Source organism: Grampus griseus (genome assembly GCF_964374135.1).
Source record: "Grampus griseus genome assembly, chromosome: 9".
NCBI lineage: Eukaryota > Metazoa > Chordata > Mammalia > Artiodactyla > Delphinidae > Grampus > Grampus griseus.
Window position 1 is genome coordinate 79313657 of NC_139003.1, and position 20073 is coordinate 79333729.

The window sequence follows — 20073 nt, forward strand, 5'->3', positions numbered from 1 at the left end:
AAAATAAGTGATTACTTGTTTTATCTTGTTGTATTTGTAATGTTCCAATTTACTTTTGACATCTTGCAGAATATCTCAGTGGTGCTGAGGGCAAGAATAGTATTAGTTCACAAAGCTGATTTATTAATGGGAAGCTCATTTCATTTAATTGGCATCACGTTTAACACCTGATATGCAGCAACTCACGCCTACTGACAGTAGCTTACAGCAGGCTTCCTGGGTTTTGAGGGCTCTCCTCAAGACCTAAATGAGAAAATCCTTCTGGGAAGATGGACCATTTATTCTTTACAAACGTTTTTCTGAAGAGCACATGCATCTCCTGACATTTGTGAGCTAGATGTCCTGCTTTTTCTCAAGCACATGAGGATCTATTGAAAAACTTCTCTGTGTCACACTGAAACAAAAAGTGCAGCCCACATTGTTAATACTAGCGATGTCTTGTAAATTTAAGCCACATTACTCAGGCAGAAATTCCAGCTGTTAAAACATAGATAATGGAAAACCAGTCTAAGTAGTGACCAACATTCTCAAAAGGGTTAAACACCAGCATTACACATTACTTGAACCATAAACTCGATTGCTTTGGGGTCATTGACAAGGTCATTATGACTCAAGTATTCTGGTTGGTTTGGTTGTTGAATTCTACTTCATGGAAGAAAATTATATTACTTGCTTTTTAGTATTTTATTGGATTGTGCACTAAATTAAACACTGCATTTAAGACCACAGTGAACTCTCCAAATAATGTGAAAAACTTCATTCTTAAATTTGTAGTTAATTTTGAAGTTAGCTTGACCTATGCAAAGCAAAGCAATAAAAGCTTGGAATTTGCCTGTTTTCTATCATAATATCAATACTATTGTGTGTATGGTAAATTTTCTTCCTTTAAAATTTCTACATCTCAGCTGTATAAAGTTGCAAGAATAACATATTCAATCCTGAGGAATTAAGATGACTTGCATCAGTGTATTTTTTTGTCATATGCAGCTTAACAAGACAAAGGAAGCCTCTGCTTTAAAATCATGGCACAAAAGACCAATTAGTGTGTTAAAAACTAGTGTCAAGTTGGTTGTTTGATAACAATTAAGAACTCGGTCTTTATTGCCCATTCAGTTTTCAGATTTCCTGACAAAACACAACAGTATCGAGAGAATACCTTTTCCTCATTAAAAAGAAAAAAGAAAAAAAAAAGTCATGCGGGAAAGGGAAGCCTTAACTGACAAATATGTGTACGTCCATGTCACACCTCCATATTACTTCAAATTATATGCTGTCACTAATAAGGTCTTTGGGGATAAAATAAGTCATCTCTATAATTCTTCAGTACTTGATTTTATTTTTAACGACTGCCATGTGATATTATGTTCTATTCATCCTAACCTTTAATATATCAAACCTCGCAAGAGTTCATCATATATTGTCAAAGTGTCTATGAAAATACATTATCTTCAATAAATAGCGGGGGAAATTAGGAACACGTTTATTTTTTCCTTTAGTTGTTACTAAAGCCAATGGCAATCAAAATATAGAAAAAATAGAACTGTGATACTGCTGTATGAGTAGCCCCAGGAAAGCATGTACAACAAAGAATAGCATAATAACTTGTACGTGTTGTCTCGTTTTAAATCAACATACCTAGCCACAGCTCTGTTTTGTGAGTTGTTTTAGATCTGTGAGAAAGTAGGCAAAGATCACACAACAAAGGAGATAAAACTATTTATTCAAACAATAAAAACAGCTGTGCATTTATTATACATCAGGTATTTTATTTGATACAGAGGATCGAAGATAAATGTCACATAGGCAGTTTCCTCAAGGGAGCCTCACAAACCAGTAGGGAATAGAGTCAAACAGACAGTTGTAATACAGAGGAGTAAATGATGTAAAAGGGGGATTTATATGATGCTTCAGGAGGACCCAGAATCCGTATTAGGGCAGACAGATGGGTCAGATCAGGATTCCTGGAGGTGATAAGGTCTGTTCTGAATTTTTAATACTGTGTGGGCATTATTATCCTAAAGACATTCATAAGTCGAAGAAAGATTAAAAAATCTACAAGCAGTCAGAATGGTTGGTACTCAAACTGTAAGAGCAGCGTTTTAGAGATGAAGTATTTATGTATAAAGTCCCTTATGAAAATACCCTAAGGACTTTAGACTTTGTTTTCTGGAGTCTATGGGAAGTCAATGACAGATTTTAAGGAGGGAGGTGATAAGAGGAAATTCACATTTCAGAAAGAAGTCTTTGGTAGCAGAGTAAAGAATTAGTGGCTGGGGAGACTGCTCAGGAGGCTGGTTAAAATTAAGGTGATAAATGGTAGAGGAGTGAATTATAAGTGCCATGGTGCAGGCAACAGCGTTGAACATTGCAGATAGATACAGTAAAAAAAAAAATCTATTGGGGGTAATTTTATGAGAATAGTAGAGTGATAAGGCTTGGAGTTTTGTTTGCTACTGTGTTTCCTGTTCCAGGGCCAGGACCTGACAAGTGGAAACTGATTTTTTTTTTTTCTGAATAATTACATAAATAATGGAAACTGATTTTCTCCATCAATCGTAAGGTGTGAGGCTGTCTACTGAATGTCAAGGGAGATCATGAGTTGGGGTGTCTGAGCACATAGCTGCTCAAAAGAGTTATAAAAGGATGTAACCAGGGAAACATACATTCCTTGGAAATTTTGAGGGCTGAGCTAAAAACCACTGGTTGTTACTGATTGCTTTATATTTTTGAATGGTTTGCTTTAGCATCATCGCAATCCTAGGTTTAGAAATGGCGAAGGTAGACATGTGGATAAGAGAACGAGGGGCAAAGTGAGGGCTGACTAAGGGGGAGAAGATGGGAAGGGACCTTTGTATTTTGAAAAAAATAAAAGGGTCTCAACTCTGGAGGTTTGTATTGGGTCAAAAATATTTATAATTTTATGATTAATCATGTAAAAGAGCTGGGAGTGTGAGAAGCTGTGTGGAGCAATATCCTCATAGGAGCTGCGTTCATTTTTTAAGGCTGCTGTAACAAATTACCGTCAATTTAGTGGCTTAGAATGAAACAAATGTTTTATCTAATAATTCTGTAGATGAGAAGTCTAAAATGATTCTCACTGGAATAAAATCAAGATGTCAGTAGGGATGCATTCCTTCCAGAAGATCTCCGGGAAGAATCCATGACATTCTTTTTTCCAGCTTCTAGAGAACCACCCACATTCCTTAGCTCATGGCCCCATTCTTCCATCATCAGAGCCAGCAATGAATGGCGGGTCTAGTCTTCCCCACACTGCATTGCTTTGGTTGGTTCTTGGCTGTCATCATCACATCTTCTCTGACCATTTTTAGGACTCATGTGATTACACTGGGCTCACCTGGCTAATTCAGGGTAATATCCCCATCTGAATGTCCTTAACTTAATCACGTCTGAAAAGTCCGTTTTGCTATGCAAAGTGAGATATTCATAGGTTCCGGGCGTTAGGACATGAACATTTTGAGGCTCCATAATTATGCCTAGTATGGGAGCTATGACTCAATTAAGGCAAGGAGGTATTGAAGCATGTTGTAAATTGAGTGTGGTTTTAGGGATTCACTTACCATGAAATAAGGATTTCAAAAGGCATGGTAGAAAGGTTTTAGAGAAGCAATAAAATTAGATCAGAAATATGGTTTTAGTAGTCATCTTATCTCCAATAGAAGTTGCCTCTCTGACCTTGTTCGTCTTTCATGATTTGTTCAGTGGAAATCTCATACTTGTTATCAACAAAGATTGATGGGTTAAAAAGAGGAGTTTTGAGTACATTCGTGAAAGAGGCAAACTCGGGCTTCCCTGGTGGCACAGTGGTTGAGAATCCATCTGCCACTACAGGGGACATGGGTTCAAGCCCTGGTCCGGGAAGATCCCACATGCCGTGGAGCAACTGAGTCCGTGAGCCACAACTACTGAAGCCCGTGCACCTAGAGCCAGTGCTCTGCAACAAAGAGAAGCTACCTCAGTGAGAAGCCCACAGACAGCAACGAAGACCCAATGCAGACAAAAATAAATAATTTTTTTTGCGGTACACGGGCCTCTCACTGTTGTGGCCTCTCCTGTTGCGGAGCACAGCCTCCAGATGCACAGGCTCAGCGGCCATGGCTCACAGGCCCAGCCGCTCCGTGGCATGTGGGATCTTCCCAGACCGGGGCACGAACCCATGTCCCCTGCATCGGCAGGCAGACTCTCAACCACTGCGCCACCAGGGAAGCCCAAGTAAATACATTTTTTTTAAAAAAGGGGCAAACCATTTTTAGGTTTGATTAGCTTTCACCACAGGCAGATCTTTTGTTTTTACCATGTCATAAAACATTGATTGGGTGTAAGATAACTTTATCTTCTTACTTTTTCTGGCCTTGCTTCTTTTGTTTAACTTCTGTAAGTGTCATGTAATTATGTGTTAAGGTTTGACTGCACGTAATGTGCTCAGATAAAATTTATTGAGGCCAGTCACTGATTTATCACAGACAAATGAACAGTTGCGTTCAACTGACAAACGAGGCTGAGTTCAAAATAATAGGAATGTAAAGCTGTGTGTAATCATAGCCATACTTAGACTCTCAAGTCACTCACGTAAAAAATGTCAACCATTTACTGGCTTTTATTATCAAATGTTATTTTAGTCATAACATCATAATAGCCTTTACTAAAAACCAGGCAACATATTTTTGTTAACAGTTTCATTTAACTTAGTAATTCAGAAATAAAGTAAAAAGCAGGGAGACGGTATTACTGTTTTTAAGGCATCCAGTGATTTAAATAAGGAATATTGACAGCACCTATATTATACTTCTACAGAAAGGTATGTTCTGATTAATAAAAATAAATATAGAGCTTCCTGTTCTATGTGACATTTTAATTTAATAATGGAAATGTTCATTTAAGAACTAGTCAGGGGCTTCCCTGGTGGCGCAGTGGTTGAGAGTCCGCCTGCCAATGCAGGGGACACGGGTTCGTGCCCCGGTCCGGGAAGATCCCACATGCCGCGGAGCGGCTGAGCCCGTGAGCCATGGCCGCTGAGCCTGCGCGTCCGGAGCCTGTGCTCCGCAACGGGAGAGGCCACAACAGTGAGAGTCCCGCGTACTGAGAAAAAAAAAAAAAAAAGAACTAGTCAGGTTTGGGGACAGGGTCAAAGAAGACTATGTGAAGTGATGAGATACAAGTTATAGAACTTTCAAAGCACCTCTTCACTATTTTGTTAGAAATAGTGTAGTCTTCAAATTTAAGAAGTACATAGCACAATTTACAATCCAGCTTAACACTGTCATCCATTTTGGTATTATCTGACTTCTGCAGTATTATTAACCAAGGGTTATGTATGCATGAAATGATTGTCTCCTCTACAGATTTGGACCTTTCTTCTTTTTATAAAGATAATGGTGCTTGCCTAAAGCAGGGATGTTCTAATAGTTTATCTTTTTTTTAATCATTAGTGGGCTAAAAACCTACAAATTGCAGAATACACGTATTTTTTCCAGCTTTACTGAGTTCTAATTGAAAAATAAAATTGTAAGATATTTAAAGTGTACATCGTGATAATTTGATGTAAGTGTACGTTGAGAACACATGAATTTAAAAAATTAAAATGATAGGTATGTCTATCCTTTAAGCTCTTCAAAAATGTGGATTTTCAAAGTGATGTGAAAAGCAGGCAAAAAGGCTTAATTTAATTTGTTCATTATTTCAAAAGACTATTTGTTGAGGCAGTTTTAGCCATTAATCAAATTAATGAGAGATATTTGAAGTCTTCTGGAGAAAGGTGGGAAGGGTTCAGTCAAGGTACATCTGAGTCTGGACTTGAGGCATAGATCTCTGAGAATATATAAGTACTTAGTATTCAGTATTCAGTTGTCAAATTTGAAGTTTCATGAAAGAGTTCATCCTTTTACAGACTCAAACAGATTTTACGTATTGCACAGAGTTGTGCTTCATACATCCTGGGTTCCACTTATTTGTTCTCAAAATGTTAGGGTTATAGGCTTTTGTGAATATAGTTTCCAGTTGATTCAATTTACTTCTCTTGAAAGTTGAAGACACTGCTCTGTCCGATACTTGATATCTCAGGAACACGCTGAAATTCACAAATCAACAGTAGTAGCCTTAGGAACCTAGATCATGATTTATATTTACAAAAACCTGTGACTTTTCTAACAAATTGTAACTTCATTTCCTTCATCTAACTTTGTGGTTCTTCAAAATCTGAGATTCTCTTGATCTTAGCATTCTTACAGTTTTCATTTTCTGTTTCACCCACTTGACAGTTTAAATTTAAATGAATATATTATATTCCTTGAATCAATAAGCAATATACTTGTTTTTCTCTTGAAGTTTCAATTTTAGTGTTTACAGTTTCTAATTATATCTGTTAGATAAATCGACTTCATCCATCATTAGAGACAAAAAGTTGAGTATCACAGAATGTTGAATCTATCAAAAGTCTTTTGGGCCTCTCCCGTTGCGGTGCACAGGCTCCGGACGCACAGGCTCAGCGGCCATGGCTCACGGGCCCAGCTGCTCCGCGGCATGTGGGATCCTCCCGGACCGGGGCACGAACCCGTGTCCCCTGCATCGGCAGGTGAACTCTCAACCACTGTGCCACCAGGGAAGCCCCCAAAAGTCTTGATTTAAGAAAGTAGTTCAGTATATTTCTTCAACTGCTTTCTATGAGCAAGCATTTGGACATTTGACTGTATTAGAGCAAGTATAGTATGTATACCCTACCTATTTTTACCAAATATTCTATAAAGTGGCAGTGACTAAAGGGGTAAACAAGTATTTCATTCATAGACTTGATCATTTCCTCCTCCATATAACAAACACTATGGATATGTTTGGCAAATTTAGATGAAACCCTTTCCTTTTAAGTATTAGCTGGGTAGACCAGTCATTCTAGCTCATTTCAACAAACATTTTCTTTTCATGTCATTGCAAATCCGTTGTCTGTGGGAAGCGAACACAAAAATGTTTCAAATTATTTACTGGCATTCTTTCTCTCTACTGATTCGTGTGAAGTGTATAAATAGATAAACTTTTCTTTTTCTGGCTTAAAATATCAGTTTAGCCACACCTCTGGATTCAGAGGCCACATTTGTTCTCTAGGCTATGGTTCGGTTCCAAGAACAAGACTGGAGTTTTATAAGAGTCAGGTGAGCTCTGCACTTACCAGAAAGGTCTTGAAATGGCAGGATCAAAATGGTGATTTTAGAGTATCACAGAGAGAAAGAGGAATGTGTGTTGGATAAGAATGGCAAGAAAAGGATGGCATAGATAATGTGGAGTAAATAGGCTGTCTAGGAAAGTCCAGATCAAGTTCTAGAAAAGTGTATGCAACCCTTAAAGGTTCCTCAGGACTTTGGATTGGTTACAGGTTCATTATTCACAGGTGGGCGGGACTACTTATAGATGCCACAGTGGGCAGTATTGACAATATTCTATTGCAAAGTGGGGTTTTTTTTCCGACAAAATATTCTATATTGATTTTTAATTTTTTTTTTTTTGCGGTACACGGACTTCTCACTGCTGTGGCCTCTCCCGCTGCGGAGCACAGGCTCCGGACGCACAGGCTCAGCGGCCATGGCTCACGGGCCCAGCCGCTTCGCGGCATGTGGGATCCTCCCGGACCGGGGCACGAACCTGTGTCCCCTGAAACGGCAGGCGGACTCTTAACCACTGCGCCACCAGGGAAGCCCCTCTATATTGATTTTTATTGTCACTTTTCCAGACTACTTTTTTTTTTTTTAAACTGAAACCACTTATAACACAGTTAATGGAGGTTACTTGTAAAAATATCCATTAATGAGAATTTTGCAATCTGAGAACATTCAGAAAAAGTTCTGTGGTTATGTGATTGCAATAGGAACCAATAAAGTAGTAGTTTTTCATGGAAATGTTTATTTTCAAAATCTCATTTGTGCAAAACCATACTGAAATATTGTTCATAATATGGCATCAACTTCTACATGTATATCCCAGTAATTATTTATGCAGTAATCATTCTCTAAATTATTAAATATTAGATGTCTATACAAAGAATATGCAATGAAGAATAAAAATGATTGGAAATAAATATTCCAAATTATTGATAGAAAATTTTATCATTTTCTTTTAGAGATTATTCAAAAAATCAGTAATGGCCTTTGTGGAATAAATGCCCATTTCCATGTTTATCAGAGTCTCCTTTTTACTAACCTTTTTTTTTTTTCCAGCAAGTCTCCATTCATTTGGAATATTTAACTGACACATCTCAGAATAACTAATACTGGCTGATCAAGTGATTAAAAACTGCAAATTTCTTTCATTTCAGCACCTGCATCCTTTTTGAGAGAAGTGAGAAAACCCACATGGGCCTGAAAACCCACGTGTTTATTTATAAAATCCGGTTTGTTCCTAAATAACTTGATGTTTCTCACTGGTGCCCTATTTACAATACCTGTTTTGTAAATAATCAAGGTTAAATGTATTTTTTCTGAGAAATTAAATTCTTATTAAAGTTGGCAAATACATAATGGCTTTTCTGGTTTTCTTTAAAGGATCCCCTTTTTCACCTGGAATCGCACAGATCTGAGAGAGGAAGGGGCAGATGTCCTTTTGATGCCAGCTCCTCCTTCATCTCCACTTTAATTGGTAATTATCATGGCTGCAGACATCAGGTGGTAGTCCTATTGATTTCGAAACTTCAGGCAGATTCTTTGGTGTTTCTTCATATACATTGCTGTGTCATATCTATTTATTGGTGCTGGGAGCATGGATATTAAATTTCAAGCCATACTCACCTGAGCCAATTTTACTCTAAAATAAGTGCAGCTGCTATGAAGTATGGACGTCTCATCCAGAAAACACAAACTGTCCCTTACTACCTGATAGAAGGTATTTTGTATTATGTCATTTATTGTTCACAAAATGCAATTATGTAAATACTTTTTATAAAAATGTAGCTAGAGAAACCAAACTATTTTAACATATGTTAATTCTTTATGTATTAATTACTCTGTGACTGTAAGGGAACTTCTAATATTCTCTTCTTGGTACCTTTCTCTGTGTCAGTAGAATTCAGCAGAGAGTCATCTCAATTTGGAATTTCAAAGTCATTCCTGTTAATTTAAAATGTAAGCTGTAGAGGTTGAGTGGCTCAAACTATGTCCACGTTGGCATAATAGAATAAGCTGGCCATGTCTGATCTGGATTTCAATCAAATTAGTCAAGATACATGAAAATCTCACTTAAATCTCAGAAAAATCCTTTTTCTTTAATACAGTTTGGGACTGAAAATGGAACACCCTTATCAAATACTCCAGCACTGCTATGGTACAGACAGCTGATTGAGTTGCCAAGTATAAAGTTGAAGGGAGCAATCCTTGACACCTCACATAGGTGCTCTTAGGAATCATTCTGTTTCCTCAGTGTTGAGAGGTTCTGATAGATACATGGTACAGATGGACAAGCTTCTGTTATTACATTTGCAACACTTAGAGTTATCTGCTACTATTAGGTCATCCTGTTTACAGAAAATGAAAACATGTAAAATAACAAGTAGAGATTTCCTATCCTAAATAAGTGGGTAAAACTTAAAACTCCCCACTGATGAGTAATCAACATATCTTTTGCTGGACTGAGAGTTGATGCAGATGTTCCTGTATATTCTAGAGACAACACGTTCCGTGAACTTATTCCAGACAGTTGATTCTGATGGGCCTTGCATCCGAGTTCCCACAGTCCCCTGTCGCAGTAATGGTACTCAGGTCCAAATAAGTAGAGCTTTTATATATACGGATATTTATTTGTAGAACAAAAATCTTACGTTAGCTCTAAACAGTAGGGAAGGTTTGATTTACTACAGCTTCATGATTTGAAAGTGCTTTAAGATGAGAATTTCACGTAGTGATTAGTTCTTTAGGAGCTTGAATAAAGAGATATTTTTAAAGAATATAAGATTTTTAAGAAAATACTATGATATCCTGAGTTCTGCTACTCACTCATATATGTGTGTGTGTAAACACAATATGCGGAGGGGAGATTTTAAATATGGGAATTAAGTTGCTTAAGTCAGTTTAGACTTAGTAGGAATCAGAACCTTAAGAATGCCACTTTTGGAGAATGCCAGCTTCAGAAATGTTAGAAATTCGTGGTAGATTGGCAGCATATGAGTTAAAATACATGCATTTGATAGACTCATACAATTTTTTTCTAATGTTTTTAGTGATTTTTGTAACTTCATAGATTTAAGATTTGAATATGTCTGGAAGAAAGAGACTGTCTTATCATCTTTCTTTTACCATACAATATATTGCACAGAAAAGGCCTCCTATAAATATCGACTGAATGAAATACTCCCTGAGCTTCCTAAACAAACAAACCAAAAATAAATTTGGGGATAGTGTTCACAAGAATATTATAAAAGGTATTGAAAGTCAAAAATTACACAGTAAACGCTACTTCTCTAGTAAAATCCTAAGAAGATTGGAAGAGAACACCATTTATTTTGAACATTTCTTTTAATGGTTAAAAGTAATTTTTTTTTAGCCACTCACCACTCAGCCTCCTTGGAGCTTGTTTTTGCATGAAACCAGGAATTTGAAACTGAATATTTTTTAAGAGGGGAAATATTACTGGAGGGACATTTCCAAGTGAATTTCATTGAACTTCCAAATCGAATTACACGATGCTAAAATGTGAAGTGCTTGCCATCTGGGTGACTGTTTCCCTTATTCAGAAAAGAAATCAAATCATAAGAGCCCTCCAAACTAAACACAAAAGTTATAGAATAATCCCTGCAAAGAGAAGAAATAAAAATATAATTCTTCTCATTTATCCGCTAGCTTTCATCCCAAAGTACCTTTGAGAGATCATTCACTTACTGTGGCTATGCAGCAGCCACTGGGATGGAAATCTGATAACCTCTGTGAGCCAGCAACTCTTTAAAAGACAGGAAGTAGAAATAATTCACCCAATTGAAAAAGCAGCAGGAATTTGGACTGGAAAAAATGGAGCTACCTGAGTTGGAATTTGGTAGGCCTGGTGCAGCTTACTCTGACAGGAAAAGAACGCATTAATGTGGAATTTTATGACCGCACATGTTCTCTGCCGATGGGTTAGGACAGGACTCCAGCAAAAAGGTGACCATCTTTAGACCATTTCTGCTTCTTCGTTTCTTTGTTAATTGTAGGTCACACTTAACTTTTAATACCTGTTCACATTAAGATTCACTTTCATCATTAAAAAAAAAACCCTCAAATTTGTAACAATAGTCATAAAACTAACAAGGCCCCCAAAGAAAAAAACATGCTCACGAATCTGAGAATTTCTTATAATATCTTAACTTTAGATACAAGTTTCATTTTAGTTAACCTAAATTCTGTTGACTTAAGATCACATGGAGTAAAAGCTTACTGAAAAACTAAGTAAGGAATAAATATTATTTGTTAGGTGAAAGGTTAATGAACACTTTTATAAAATTTATAATCTAATTGAGAATGGAAATGTTAGTAACTGGCAATGATTCTGTGTGAAACAAGATTTAAGGAGTGAAACAAGATTTAAGGAGTAATAGCTCTTTATTGAGCTATGTTCTATATGTTTAGAAGCCAATCAAAATGAAATCATACATTAATTAGGTTTGCTCTTTAAATGTCACTTTGTATTAACAGAATTTACCTTGGTGGTATATAAATTCATATCACAGGTACAATATTTCTATATGTTTAACCACACTTTCCCTCTACAGTGATTACTAATATTACATTGAAAGTGGTCTTAAATAACTGGTTGAAGAAGGCAAGACATTATAATCGGGTTTTAAAAACAGTTTTTTGAAACAATGAATTACTTAGTAAAATGAATTGCTGCATTACTTGTCTGTACCTTTCAAGTCAGCGAAAGATGCTTAGGACTTATCTTGCCACTAAAAATTATTAGGTTTGGTGGCCGGCCAAATAAAAATTCAGGAAGGGGCTTCCCTGGTGGCGCAGTGGTTGAGAGTCTGCCTGCCGATGCAGGGGACACGGGTTCGTGCCCCAGTCCGGGTAGATCCCACATGCTGCGGAGCGGCTGGGCCCGTGAGCCATGGCCGCTGAGCCTGCGCGTCCGGAGCCTGCGCTCCGCAATGGGAGAGGCCACAACACTGAGAGGCCCGTGTACTGCAAAAAAAAAAAAAAAAATCAGGAAATATTTTCTTTATGTCATATGTCATTTTGGTCAGGAAGGAAAAGTATTAACTGACTTTTTTGCATCAGTTTACATTTGATATAATATTGCAGTATTCTTTTTATTAAGTTGATAGCACCTTCAGTAACTTCGGGATTTCTTTAATAGTTTGTCAGCTCAATTCTATTGCTACTGTTTTAAAACGTTTCATTCTGACCCAGATTTTTATTACCAGTTCTAGGTGTAATTTAATACATACCATACCTAAAGTACCTAAGGTATGCTAATGTACATGTTACTAGTGTTTGGGGGAAAACCACTCTGATTTGTCAGGTACCTTTTCACACTTTGCTTTTGAAAGTGCTAGCTTTGTTGTTAGAATTTTTAGGATACTTTCAAGTTAAAGACTTACTGAATTTTATATCAACAAATAACCATGAATGAGGTATTTCATGGTCACCAAAATTTTCTTTCTGCCCTTTTCATGTCTTATGTTACATTTTATAGCAAATAAAACTACAAAAGTTTACAGCTGCTGAAATTTTCTTCCTGCACTTTTATTCATCATAATGAGACCTTTGTGAATATATCCCCTCATTACAAATTCTGTGAATTAAAGGTCAATGTCAGTTGAATGAAAAGGAGTCGGAATTCATGCAGGGAAAACTTAAGTGATTATCTCAAGCTCTTAATACCATTAAAACTTTTTTTTACAAATAAATGTTTCTATTTTATTAACTGTGTATTCAAGGCAGAATTACAAATGAATAGTTCTGGCACAAAATAGGACTTCATAAATGTTAGAAAAATAAATGAAATCATCGAAATGAAGGTAAAGTGGATGTCTTTACAATGACAACCTCTATAAACAGAAGTGAATGTGCTGGCTCGTTTCTTGAATTCATCCCAACTGTGTAGAAACTTATGCCTTTAGCATGTTCCTGTGCCTAAAGAATATCTGTAATTTCTTATCCAGGTTAAGACTGCTGTGCTTTGTCATCTGGCAGAATGCCAAGCATCCACATGCTCACTGTTGCTTCTGGCCATTAACTGCTAGTTGCTAATGAGCTATTTGAATACTTGCTTATGGTTTTCTCAAAAAAAGAAGAAAAAAAATGTCGTCTTCAATTCCCCATGGACATTCTCCCCCTTAGAAATCTGATTTGACCATGCTGGTAGCAATGTCACAGTTTTGCTACCAGGGAAACTCAGTACTGTCATGGATGCTAGCAAATGCAAGTGAACAGATTCAGAACGCAGTTTTCTTTTTTCCTTCATACGTCGGAAACCACCTTCTTGACATTGATAGCTAATGCTAGCTATTTGCCAAAGCAAAAACAAACAGAAAGTCCAAACAACTACATAACTAATAAAAGGACCTGCTTTTCCTGATTTCTTTCAGCATCCTACACAGACCATGAGTGTAAACTGGGAGGTTGGAACCTGTGGACCATTCTTATCCATCCTCATCCTCCCAAGTGCATTTTGTTTCTCTTTGCAATTATGCATGTAATAATCACTCTGTGAAATAGTGCAAAAGTAGAATGATTTTCTAACAAAATGATACAGTTCAGTTATAAAATGAGGTAGTTAAATCCATCTTTAGCCATGTCTTTTCCATGAAACGAACATGTTTCACATTCAGATTTGTAGACATTTACAACATAAATAGGAGAAATGCTTGAGCAAGACTTAAGAAAATAAGAAGGGCATGAAAAACTGTGAATTTTTCTCACTAAACACTTAAAATCTGTATTTACAACATGGTGAGTAAAAACTCTAATCGATTAATAATACCATCTGTGAACTAAGCTCTTGATAATGTTGATAAAATATTAAGGCAATGAAGTATGTTTCACTAAAACTTCAACTGGAGTTTGTATTGTAAAAAAAGGAGTTGTGTAGAAAAGTATTTTACTTATGCATTTTAACTTAGAATTATTCACAATGGGTTTGTTTTTGTATCGCCAAGGTCAAATGATTGTTTTATTTTCTTTCCTACAAACTAGTTGAGAGTAGACACAGTCTTTTGCGGCTGAAACTATTGGGGACAAATACTAGAAGAAGATAGAGTCCCTGTGTTCCTGGATTTAAATTATGAAATATAGTCTTTTTGAGGAACAAAAACTCAAAGAACTCTGCTATTCATATAAATGCCAACAGTTTTTTCTTTCTTTTGATATTTTCTCCCTGAAGCATTTTTGAAAAATCAGAATCTTATCCTGAGGTTTTTGTTTTTATTTCATTTCATAGTTTTTTTTTAAATTTGAACACTAAAAGTTTCAGATTTATTCACTTGTTAATTAACTCATTATGCCATTCTTTGATTCAACAAATGCTTATTGAGCATTTTCTGTATTCCAGATGCTCTACAGGATATTGGTGACAAAAGAATATAATAAGACACATCAAGAAGTCTGCATTCTAGTGAGGAATAATGTCAAACACAGGAGACAAACTATAGTAGGATGAGAAATATGATAGGCATGGGGGCTATGGTGGTACTAGGAGCTAACTAACACAAGTTCGGTCAGGGAAAGCTTCATGGAGAAAGTGGGCCGTGGCCAGGTAAATGGGAGGTGAAGTGGGAAGGCGGGGAGGTGCAGAATTCCAGGCAAAGAACATACAAACCATAAAAAGGGCAGCAGAGAGAACAGAAAAGCTTGGCAACCTCAGGAAATCACTTGTACACCTCTCTGGTTGTCCAAATAACCGAGGCAGTGAGATTCCGAACAGTTTTGCCACAAGCAGTAGGTTTGGGGCTGGGGGCTTAGTTTGCCAGATTTCCAGTGCAGAATTGTTTCCACTCTTCTGGTATCTGTACACAGAGACTATTGTTGAACATGACAATGATAAGTTACATTCACCTGTCAAAATACCCTGCAGATGTGTTTTATTTTTTAATGATAACCAACTGACATTAACATAACATCAGTTACCATCAGAAGCCTATAACAATGAAACATATGGCTGCAAGTCAAATTGGTTATTTATATTCAGAATATCAAAATAGATACCAGTAAACTCTGTGACCAAGCTAATACATTTATTAAATGTCATGTCTGTATAGACATAGAAAACTAAAAATTTGAGTAATTCTGTTCTTTTTATTGAAAACCTAAAACATATTGTACTATTTGTATGAAATATTTTTTAATCCGTGAAAATATGAATTATCCAGATATTATTTTTTGCTCTATACAATACCAAAATATTGATTCACAAGTTGTCTCTATACCAGTTATAATTTTAAAGTTTTCAACTAGAAACTATGTATTTGCCATAAATAATATCAATTATAATAATGTTCATTATTTTTGTTCATTTAATTAGTATTAGTTAACTTTGTGCCTAAAGCTTTATTCTCATTATTTTTCATTAAAGTGTTTGTTTTTTCTTAGGAAAGTATTTTACCAAACATCATTATTATCTATTACTATAAATTTATTTTGTTCTTCACACTGATAATAAAATATGAAAGGACAATCTTTCCCTTCTGAGGAAAAGCTAATGTTTCCAACAGGAACACGTTTGGTTCAGTTCACATAGCATATAGTTTTTAGCACCTGTCTAGTAGCTTCTTTGAAGTTTAAGTCATACAGTTCATATTGTATTATTTGAATTGTTCACAAACCATTTTCTTTTATCTGGATACAAAAAGGGAAATTGGGTAAAATTGGTACTATATCATCTTTTCCTTTTTGCAGATAACCTGCCCTGGATGTATATTATTTGGTATCATATGGCTCCATCTAGTGGCTGCAAGGGGAACTTTTTTGTTAAATTTGTAGAATTGATTACAAGTGGAACTTGGAAAGTGTTCAGATTGGGATAAGTGCAAGAAAATTGATGTGAACTAAAATAAAGATTATTTTTCCGAAGTAATATTTTCAGATATAAAAGTTCTGTGAATATTTTAGGAAATTCTAAAGAAATCTTTTTTTTTGTACCCATTATGAATTAAACATTCAGTCCAGTCCATATTAGAAAAATAAGTTCTGTTTAGGACAGTTTTACAAAATGGCCTTTTTATTTTATTACTGTATTTTATTGAAGTATAGTTGATTTACATCAATATATTCTTTTTCAGATTCTTTTCCATTATAGGTTATTACAAGATATTGATAATAGTTCCCTGTGCTATACAGTAGATCCTTGTTGTTTATCCATTTTATGTATAGAAGTATGTATCTATTAATCCCAGATTCCCAATTTGTTCCACCCCTCCCTTTCTCTTTTGGTAACCATAAGTTTGTTTCCTATGTCTGTGGGTCTATTTCTGTTTTGTAAATAAGTTCATTTGTATCATTTTTTTTTTTAGATTCCACATGTAAGTGATAACACATGATATTTCTTTCTGTGCCTGACTTACTTCACTTAGCATGAAAATCTCCAGGTCCATCCATGTAAGATGGCCTTTATATTTTTATGGAAACTATAACCAAGTACAATAACTTTTTAAAATTTCAGAACAACCCTTGCTCTGGTGGTTCAATAGTCAAGTAACTCCTTTGTGCGTGAACTCGTTCATTTCTGCCATAGAGTTGATGATCTCCAAGGCCTTTTAATGAATTCAGCATGACTCTCTTTTATCTATGTTCAAGTAGTACAGATTGAACCCCACATATGGTTCATATCCCTAACCACTGAATACATTTTATCCCAAAATACTCTTTTTACACATGGATATAAAACTTCTGGTGAAGACAGCGCTGATTGAATTTGATACAAATTATGTCGTTCTTCCCCCCTTCTAGTTTCAAAGAATATGCTTAAATAAGAGTTCTGATATAACTCTTCTCTACCAAATTTTATTTTCTTAAGTCTGGTTATAAAGCATCTTTATTTTTTAGTTTTTGTTATTTTCCTTATCATATTTCTCATTCAGCATGTATTGAATATACAGGATGAACTAAACAAATACAGCTTCTTTTTTAATTTGTTGTCTTGAAAATTTTCAAATACAAAGAAAAATTGAAAGAGGAATAAAAAATTTATAGCATTTACCTTGGCCCACCAACTGTTAATATTCTACCACATTTGCCTCTGTCTCTCCTGTCTCTCTCTCTCTTTCTCACTTATTATAATATATATAGTTTAAAAGTGAATTCCTTTGCGAAGGACCTGAATTTTATTTATTTGTATCTTGTATAGTTTTTAAGTATCCATAGTGGGTTTTGTGAACCAAAAAAACCATTTATGGTTACTTGTCTTTTTGTAAATGAAGAATAGTTTATTATAGTAACATTTATCAAAACTTAGTTTTCTTGTTTTTAAATTCAATTTATAGCTCACTTTTCTTTTTCTAAATCTAAATCTAACAAAAACAATCATCTTTACTTTTGAAAAATTGTTAGTTATCTCAAGGTGGAAATAAACTTCTTACAGTGATCCTGTTTACAACTCAGTTGATTACTTTCTCACATTTTAAACTTTACAAATATATTTAATCTGTTCAAGTTTTTGACAGTTTTAAAGACCTTACCTTAGAGAAAACCCTTCATAAATATTGAAACAATTTTTAAATCTAATCAATAAAATTTATAAATATGACACTCAAGTTTTGTTTAATTCTGTTTAGATACTTGATCAAATTTTTATACCTGTAACTTTAATAATTCTAATTCTAAAATTGAGTATACAGTTAAATTTATTAAATTGGAAATCCAATTAATTTGAATTCTCTTTAAAAAAGGACTTTAAATACCACTTGGACACATATGTACACGTTCCAGGTTTAACAGAAAGGCATTAATACTTTGAGTATACTTTTAGTATACTCATCACGTCTGTACTTTAAAAGCTGACCACAGTTACATGACACTCATTAAGAAAATAATTTTGTCACCCTAAATTGAGGTTGCTATATCCAGCGATCTGTTGCTATCATCTTCTTCTTGGCCAGTGATTTTAGCCCAGGACAGGATTGGAGCCTCATATGCCCAGGACAATCCTTCTGGACTCACTGAGGAGCACACCAGTTGCCTTTTGTTGTCAGTTCGACAAAAGAGAACCCCAAGTTCCTGTGCTTGAGAGGTTTTGGTCTTTCTGGAGGTCTAGTTATATCATTATGTTATTTTTCTTTTTGTTAATTGTTTTTTCTCTTCTCGTGAGCAATTTTAATGTCTGTCTTTCTGGCTGGCCCCAAAGATATGTTGCCATGGCTTGAGATCCTGCGTACGTTTGTGTATTCCTTGGTCTGATTTAAGTCTGTGGCCTTCGCCACATGTTGCAGCTAACTTCGTTCGTTCTGTTGACTGCCTGATTAAATTATGAGCTCTTTCTGTCATTTCTGTCTAAATAAGCCACACACTTACAAATTAGATGACAACTAATTGGATTATGTACAGTTTTGTCAGACTTTGTGGTTCCTGCCTTAAAATCATGTTGATGGAAGCAAGTTCTTACTACAAGAAGAATTTGAGTTAGCTGACTCACATATAATACCAGTCCTAATACTAATACCAATACCAATACTAATACCCTGATGATATGAAGGTTAAAATAAGTTTATTAAAATACCATGAAGCCAGGTTATGTATCAAATACTCATGTAGGCCTTAGTATATACCAGCTACTCTTCTAAATGCTTTACTCTTAACAACACTTCTGAGTGCTGTTCCCCTATTTGTAAATGTGGAAACTGAGGCGCAGAGAAATTAAGCAATTTGCCCAAGTTCACACATCTAGTAAGTGGCAGAGTCACAATTCAAACCCTGGCCGTCTGACTGTACCATATATGCTCTTAGCAGTAGTATCTGTTTCGTTAGGCCGTATACATGGGAAACCTGGATATGTTTATCGTAATTGTGGTTTTATACATTGTCATCAGACCCAGAAACGAATACTGACTTATCTGATGTTTTCATGCAGGTAGTGAATTGTTTGCTGGACTCTACAGTGACTACTGGGGCAGAGACGCTGCCATTTTCAGGAGCCTGGGGCGACTGGCTCACATCCGCACTGAACACGATGACGAGCGCCTGTTGAAAGGTAGGATTGAGGAGAAAAGCATATGTAAATCAGAACTGAAAGCAAGTCTAGAGCGCATGGGAAACTTGCCATTTTGATAATGATAACAATACAAATGTAATTTATAGTTTCCACAAATTTCAGGGGTTTTTTCCTTAGTAGTATTCCCGAATTAAAATATTATATATGATATATGTATATCATTTTATAGCAGAGGGGATCCGCTTTAGTATACAACCAGATTACCCTCATAGCAATAGTTAGAAATCAGGACTTAAATGAACAAGACAAATATATGAAAAGTGAAAACCCCTTTCATCCAATAAGTTGCTTTGTTTTTTCTTGTCAGTTGGTGTAATTTTGCATGAATTGATTGCTTTGCTTTGCTTGTTTTAATAGGATCACATTGTACTTGAGAGACAAATGAAATTCCAAGAGAGTCCCTAGGCATTCATTTACGTAGAATCCTTTGTAAGGATTCATGTTTATATTTTGGCACATTGGTATATCTAGGGGCTAAAATCATTTTATAGTGAGTGGTTTCATCATTTTCAGCCTTTTTATTAAGCTTTAGAGTGCATAATCATTATTGGCAGCATTTTATCATTAAAATATTTGACATTCCATATCAGTCAAAGGTCATTCCCTCAGATCCCTTTGACTACAAATACAAAAACTTAAACTGGTCTTCCATGAGCTGGACTGATAGATAATTTATGAATTAAAAAAATAATGATAGACTTCTTTACTAAAATATTTTACATATATTGACTTTAATATGTCCCTCCCATATATACATGGGAGGAAATTCATGGAGATTATAATCATGCTGCTCTTAATCTGTTCTTCTTTGAATTCATTTCAGGTCTATAATGTATGCTATTTGAAATTGATTTATTTCCCTCCAACTCAGTTAAATTTTAAATACCCTAATATTTCTTAAAAATT

General features: G+C 35.5%; 1 protein-coding gene across 1 annotated transcript in view; it reads left to right on the forward strand.

Moving 5' to 3' along the window:
• Window positions 1-20073, forward strand: part of SEMA3E (semaphorin 3E) — a gene marked incomplete at its 5' end in the record, with an annotated part of 261144 nt that overhangs the window by 204054 nt on the left and 37017 nt on the right. Inside the window, 2 exons of the mRNA XM_082662394.1 lie at window positions 8544-8637; window positions 19027-19146. Of these exons, the coding sequence (XP_082518520.1) occupies window positions 8544-8637; window positions 19027-19146 (214 nt within the window). The remainder of the gene's footprint in view (window positions 1-8543; window positions 8638-19026; window positions 19147-20073) is intronic.